The sequence below is a fragment of the Parasteatoda tepidariorum genome, chromosome 6, assembly GCF_043381705.1.
Source record: "Parasteatoda tepidariorum isolate YZ-2023 chromosome 6, CAS_Ptep_4.0, whole genome shotgun sequence".
Lineage (NCBI taxonomy): Eukaryota > Metazoa > Arthropoda > Arachnida > Araneae > Theridiidae > Parasteatoda > Parasteatoda tepidariorum.
In genome coordinates, this window is record NC_092209.1 from 25,572,939 (window position 1) to 25,580,298 (window position 7,360).

General features: G+C 33.6%; 1 protein-coding gene across 2 annotated transcripts in view; it reads right to left on the reverse strand.

Annotated features, from left to right (window-relative positions):
• The window catches only part of LOC107440430 (pancreatic lipase-related protein 2), a 46,936-nt gene that overhangs the window by 13,735 nt on the left and 25,841 nt on the right, over nt 1–7,360 (reverse strand). For both annotated transcript variants that reach the window (XM_071182112.1, XM_071182113.1), the window contains exon 5: nt 6,418–6,645. In XM_071182112.1, the coding sequence (XP_071038213.1) occupies nt 6,418–6,645 (228 nt within the window). The remainder of the gene's footprint in view (nt 1–6,417; nt 6,646–7,360) is intronic.

Genomic DNA, 7,360 nt, shown 5'->3' on the forward strand with positions numbered 1-7,360 from the left:
CTTTTTATCTTTTAGGTTAAGAGCAATCGTAGCTTCAGCTCTAAGAGCGGAGTGAACTAGCCCTTGTATTCTCTTTAGCCCTGCCATAGTTGTTGGTTAATGGTTGGAGCAAATCTCAGGGAAGGTCAAAAACTCCCATTATCGAATTTTATATTTACCACCGTCAGATATATGTATATGTACTTATTGAAAATAAAATATTCTGGTAGCTACAGATATAATAATATTAAAATATTATATTATTCTAACATTTCAATTCTTTCAAGGTGCGTATGAATATTACTTCTTACATCAGAAAGCCTCCACACGGTTTTTTATAAGTAGTCTGCGCAGCCTATTTATAAAGTGAACCAGTAAAGAGCATGAACTCAAACTCTATTTTAAATGCAACTGAGAGAAATTTATTATACATATTTGAGAAATGAATCTGTAGTGGTAGACAAGTAAATAAGATAAACCAATCATATTCATAAATTAAACAAATTTTTAGACATATATTTGCTACCACTGTCTTACTTTTACTAGATTTTCTATTGAAGGGCTCTTTCGTAAACGGGTTTACCTTCACGGTGGTCTGATCGGACTACCTATAAAAATCCGTGTGGAGGCTTTCAGTTGTACGAGACGTTGGTATGAACCTAAATCATATTACAGACTTCGATTTATTCAATATTTTCTCAAATCTTTTGAGGATCAATAATATCGAAATAAATTTTGAGAGATTAAGTACATTGTGTTTTAGCATGCATTTTGCTAACCCATTAGGAGCCATATAATAATAAACATGTTAATGTTTTCTTAAAAATTTAAACTGGTAGTAAATTATATGCTTTATCATACGTGCCAACTCTCCCGGATTTTGCGGTAGATTTTATTTTCATATTTAAAGTGGTAGTAAATATATACTATTTTTTCTTTTATAAATTTAATTTTTAAATGATTTTGATCACCAATATTCTTACAAAAATTAAGCTTATATATTAATATGCATTACTATCATGGTTGTCAACTTAATTTTTTTCAAATACAACGTATTTGTTTGCTTAAAATTGAAGTTTCAATTCCATTTTAATACCACTGGGAAAAATGATAATGGAAGGGATTAAAAGTTGGCAGGTCTGGCTTTATCTTTATTTGTTCATTCAATAATTTTATTTTCAATAGTTTTGATCATCACTTAATGTAAACAATTTATGCCTTTCCCGTCTGGAAATACTTTATCTAGAAATATAATAAATCCCTGAAAATATAAAACTTTTTGCTTTAAGCTTTTACCAATGTAAATAATAGGAGAATAAAGTAAAAGGTGTAAAGCGATGTAGGAATAGAGTAAAAAAAAAGATAAAAAATATGTCTTATATAAGAATAAACTGTATTCTACTACTTGTACTTCAACTTCCCCAGTTTTCAAAAATAAGGCTTTTAAATTTAGACTAATCAGTTAAGACTGCTTTGCGGCAGCGTATTAAGGTTTGCGTGCATTTTCCAACGATTCCAAGAGTACTAAAAAGTCACGGCTGCTAATGTGTTGACTTACTAAATTTGCAACCGAAATTTGCTATTCCGCAAAAGGTTAAATAAATATATAAGTCATGATTTTCGCGTAATGAACTTCGTAATTGCAAACAATCTTAAGCATATTAAGCCTAACCTTGATAATCCTCTAGCTGTCACTTAACACGTTCACGCCGGGAAAAGTGAAAATACTGGTATGGGAAAAGAGAAAATACTGGTAGAAGAACTATTTCAATATTAGATAATATTCGGGATGAGTTAATCTATTCTCAACCATAACAATTCACTGTAGGGAAATTTATCACGGCGAAGAAGCATTTCAATATAAAAATTGCATCCGTTAAAAACAATTGGTAGTTATGAATTTTTATTATTCCCGGAAAAAAAACTAAAAAATGAAATTTATTTGTTACCAGTTTTTATTCTGGTGGGCCGCCGAGATGAGACAATCTAGCGTGAACCACCGGTGGGTCACCCCGGCGTGAACGTGCTTATGTATCATGGGTATCTATGATTTCCGGTTTGTGATGTATGGCACTGCTGACAACTACTACGCTTTTTGCAAAATATTTTATTAAGTGGCAGACAATTAAAAACTAACACCTACAGAATTTTTCGTAGTTTTGCTAACATTTTAAAAGCCCCACCACTAGTGGTTTGGAGTTGAGTTGAATTGAGTTGAAGATGAGGATCAGTGCTAATCGCTTTTATCCTCTTTTTCTTTAAGTTGAATTCAGAGATTAGTTGAGTTGGTGATGATGAAGAGGTGAAGTTACAAGGTGATCGCATGAAAAGGAACATAGAACCTTTCCGATGCTTGGTTTACAGTTGTCGATGAATTTCAAATCAGAATTTGGGGGATTAAAACACTTTCTGAGTGACAGTCATTCGTCAGAGGAAAAAAACTCTTAACGGAATCACTGTTTTCCTCAGGCTACACCAGCAGAGAAGATTGGAAAATGTAGAAACTAAGATTGTGTACGAACAAGTACCCGGCCAACCAGGCTTAAGGTTGGTAGGGCACTGGACCCATATCCAAGAGGTCGCGGGTTCAATTCCCGCCGGTCGAAGACTCCCCGTGTAGTAAATGGTGACTACATGGTAAAGGGTCCATAATGACCTAGGCACATGTCCAAAGCTTGGAGAAAAGAAAAAAAAAGTAAATGGTGACTGATGCACGTTAAATCTGTCGAATCACAAAGTCCTCCATGTTCCCATATCAAATCATACCTCTGGGGATGCTGATCCAGGAGTTTCCTCGTCTTCTGGATTGGTTCAAAATTGCAAGGTAGCGGAGTTGAACATTAGTAATCGTAAACCCAAAATTGAGTCAGCTGTTCAACCACGGTTATAAAATTTAAAAAAAAGTGATATTTGCGGACTCAAAGGGTGAAATTAAAATGAAGTGATTAGTTAATTTAGTGGAAAGATGTTAATGAAAATTGGAAAAGTGAAAAAGAGAAGGAAACGCAAGCAAAAACATTAAAAAAAAAACACATACAAGGAAATCAAATTAAGCATGGGATTAGTAAAATAGGTAGATCACAAACACGTCTTTTTTAATTATTAGTAATAAGCTGAAATGAGTCAAATAAATTAGGGTTTCACAGAATTCCTATTTAAAATAAGGAGACACCTCGCCTAAGCAATAGGGAAATGTTATATTGTGAAAGAAATTTAATCACTACACGCGCGCTGCTCACCACACGTGCTCATCGGACTACACGTGCTTCTTACATGCCTCATATGAAACCTTGAACTTGAACTAAATTCACTTCTCACTTTCATCTGTGCCCGCGGGCACCCGGAATCATGGCATTGTTGTGGATATTGGCGGTGAATAGCGGAGGCGGTGGTCAGACTAAATCTAAGTACATTTATTCTATACGCATGAAAAACCGTATTTAGGGTGAAGAATCCTTGAAAAAACGGGTTCTTTATATTACGCTTCCGAATCATTTACAAGTAGTGGTGTGAAAAAGAACTTTAAATCAAATTTATAAAATAAAGAATGATACATTAAAAGTGTGTTCCTCAACCTTTTTATCACCGCGGATATGTCAACGATTGATAAATTTTACCGCGGGCGACGTTTATTGTTTATATTTTAGATTATTTTGATTTATTAATTTTACTTTAATTGTATTTAAACATGCCTTCAACATAAAATACAGTTACACCAAAAATAAATATGAAGTGTTTTAACCCTTTAATGGGCCCTTTATTTCTAGTGAAGGTAATTTAAAGTATTTTTGGAATTGAAATTGTTTTAAGAACAGTAATTGATATAAAAAAAAACTCATTTAGTTTATAAAAGTGCCATTTTTTTGGAGGTAAATATAATTAACGCGACCTATTAGGAACTTATTGACTTTTATTTTGAACACAATTTGAAATGTGTCTCANATTTTATAACTTTTATACGTTTTTTAAAAGTGACAAATGGTTACCAATTTTATTCAAACTCACTTCACGAAAGTTGAAGTTATTGAAAAATGGAAACCTAAATTAAAAGTGGTAAAACGTGGTGGTAAGTATACTTATCACGGCCTTCAAAAGGGTTAATTTACTAGAACGTTAAATCAATGAAAGCCCTGAGCTTGTTTCTTTGCAATGAGACGGTTCCATCTGGGAGTAATCGGAAACAATGATTCATTACAAATATTAAAAAATTTATGTCACTACCTTCGGGGTCCCCTTTTTTTTAATAAATAAAATTTTAATGGAACACAGATATTTTTAATTTCGGGTAAAAACCTAGGAATTTAAATTTAGTTTCAATGAAATGGGCGGCCCGGTATCATTTGATCCCCTGACCGGTACCGGACCGGGGGTTGGGGAACACTGCAAGCATGAACTTATCTACCACTAGGAGAAATTTTTCCAAAAAGTGTTTAAAGTTGTTAGGTATGTATAGAGTTAGTTTAAAAAATTGTTATTTCTTGAAAACTAATAAATAAAATTATATCAATAATTTATAAATGCCTTTTTCCATGCATAAATACCTGCGTCATTTTGCTCTGCTAAAATCGAAAGAGCTTATTCCATAGTAGCTTAAAAAAGTTTTTTTTCAAAATCAATTTTTGATGAGGTACTAAAACCTTTTCTTAATAACCGTCATTGAACAGCCGACCCAATTTCGGGTTTGCGATTACTAATGTTCAACTCCGTAGCCTTGCAATTTTGAATTTAATTTAGAAGACTTAAGAGTCAAATATTGGAAAAATTTTGCTTTCGTGGAGGATTTTTTTGATGGAACTAACCCTCATTTGCGTTACTAGGAGAGAAAAGCCTCCAATCATTAGCCTGCAGGCAAGGGGACTCTAACCTATGATTCGTCTACCATTGAGGATATTTTACGCCATCACTGTTGCTGGTGTGAGCCGGGTGCGGAATTCGTATTTACCAGCTATCGCTAGGAATCGAACCCGGTTCAGCTCATTAAAAATCGAGCCCTCTATCAACCGAGCCTCCACGGCTCTACTTAAACCTTTGGCGAATATTAACAACGGCGACATACAGTGTATTCTTATTGTAGACAGGGACCGATCAAAACAAATTTAGGCCCAAGGCCCACAAATTTTCCGGATCCTTAACAAAATATTTTGAGATTAAATTTCTGAACAGTAGTCCTAACTATAAAAAGAATTTATTGAACTACATGATTCAAGAGAAACATTCTAAAAAGGTTTGAAAGCAGACAATTGAAGATTATTTTTCTGAGATAAATTTTCCGCGTATCTAAATAGTAAAGCTACATATAAAACAACAAAACAATGTTGTATAAAAATAAAAATAGTTTGGTGACCAAAAACAAGTGAAATCAGTGATTTTTGCAAGTCACTGATTAGTTGAATTATTTTAAAGATTGTAGCCTTCCATCTACAGCTTTACATATTTGTTAAGAATAATCTTTTAGTTCTTGTTGACACTAATCATTTATAAAAGACTTTGCGAAAATGCATTCTCGTTGCATTTGCTTAAGCTGTTGGAGTAAAAATTGCACCAATTGAAATTCAGCTGTACTTTCGAATTTCATTAGTGCAATCTTTACAGGTGTTTCGTTTTTCACAATATAAAGAAAATTTGAAATTAAAAATGTCTTTTTTGAGAAAAACTGTTTCTTTCGGTATTTTTTTTTTTTAAAAAAAAGTAATATTGTGGACTTTTTACAATTTTTTGAGGCCCCGCAGAAAGTGTGGACCCTAGGCCCATGCCTATTGGGCTGAGGCTATAATCGGACCCTGAATGTAGAGGCACACTTTATAGCTTTCATGCTTAGAGAATCGTGGTTGCTAATAACTGGTGAACGCTTAGAACCAAATAGTTTTAATCAATTAATTAATTAATTTATTTTTAAATTTGTAATTCGTAACATTTTTGGATTGAGTGTTGTCAGCTTGTAACACTTTCCCGGAAAGGGCAGGCCACAAACTATTGAACTGAAAATTATGTCTGTTATTCTTTGGATATAATTTCTTAAAATTAAAGTGAGATCTGTAAATGAAAAACTGTCTGCTATATTAAAAATAATAAATAAATTAGCTAACTCTCCCCCCCCCCTCCAATTATTTCTATGTACTTCTTCAATACCTTCTTTAATTCAATCGTCACTTCTCACAATAACGCAGTACCCATTACCGGGTAAAATTTTAAATAAAAATGTTAAGGAAAGGTTAAATAGACAAATCACTTTATACATATTCTCATCTACCAAAATATATTTAAATGTTAAAATTATCCTACTTAGTACCTCAAACTAAAATGAAATTAAAACATTTAAAATTTCCATAAGCCCCGTAGAGCGTTTTTTCAATTTTCTTCAATAGTGGCCATCCTGAATACAGCATTCGGAATGTCCGAATAAGGCATTCATAATGTATCACCAGTTTAATATCTTACCACAATATGGAGTCTCTGCCTTCGTCATCAAATAGTAGATACCATTGCCATGTGACTTGTAGCCCATTCGACCACAAGTATCTGAACAGCTCATGCATTTGCCAAGCTCAAAATCTTTGTAATTTTCACACCTATAGGCCGTGTATTCACAGGGAGTGCGATTCAGAACAGAATCTGTAAACAGGTGCACTGCACGTTCGTGATTGCAAACACGTTCTCTCAAATTCTCTGTAAGGAGAATTAAAAAATAAATAAGTTGTATCAATCAGTAGAACAATAATTAAACTATAGAAAAGAAAATTCATTGCACAAATATTTGGAAATATTGCTCAATGCAGCGACCACTCTCTGTTCCCCAGTAAAATGATCGTTAATAGAGGTTGGTCGTTCTTAGGGGTTACCTCCATTGACTTCAAAATGCTATCGAAGGTGCATGATTTTTCGTAAGCCATTTTAATTTTACTCAGTGTCAGTTTCTTGGTGCAGAAGACCCACTTGCGTTGACTTCATGAAAACTGGATCGATGAATCAAACTTAGCGTCAATAAAAATGACCCTTAATTATGTGCAAAAACAAATTCACCAATTATGAATGATGGAACTATTTTAAATAAATAAACAATAAAGTTTTTTTTTTTTTTTGTTTAAGTTTACGTTTCATTTTATATCATAAAAATTAGTTTGCTTTTAAAAGTGGGAAGATGTTTGTTTGCTTGAGAGATGCTTAGCTGTTTGCAAAATAATTTTTTTTTTCTAATTTAACTTGCAACTCTAAAAATAAATCTTGAGTCCCGCAGTGGACTGATCGTTAAGACACGGTTCCCAGCAGATCACCGAATTCAAGCGTCCCTGGCTGTGGTCAGTGTGCGGGTGGGTTGACTACTTGGATCAGTCTACGTAGGGACACATGGTGCGTGGTATTGGTCCTCGTTAAACTGTTATAC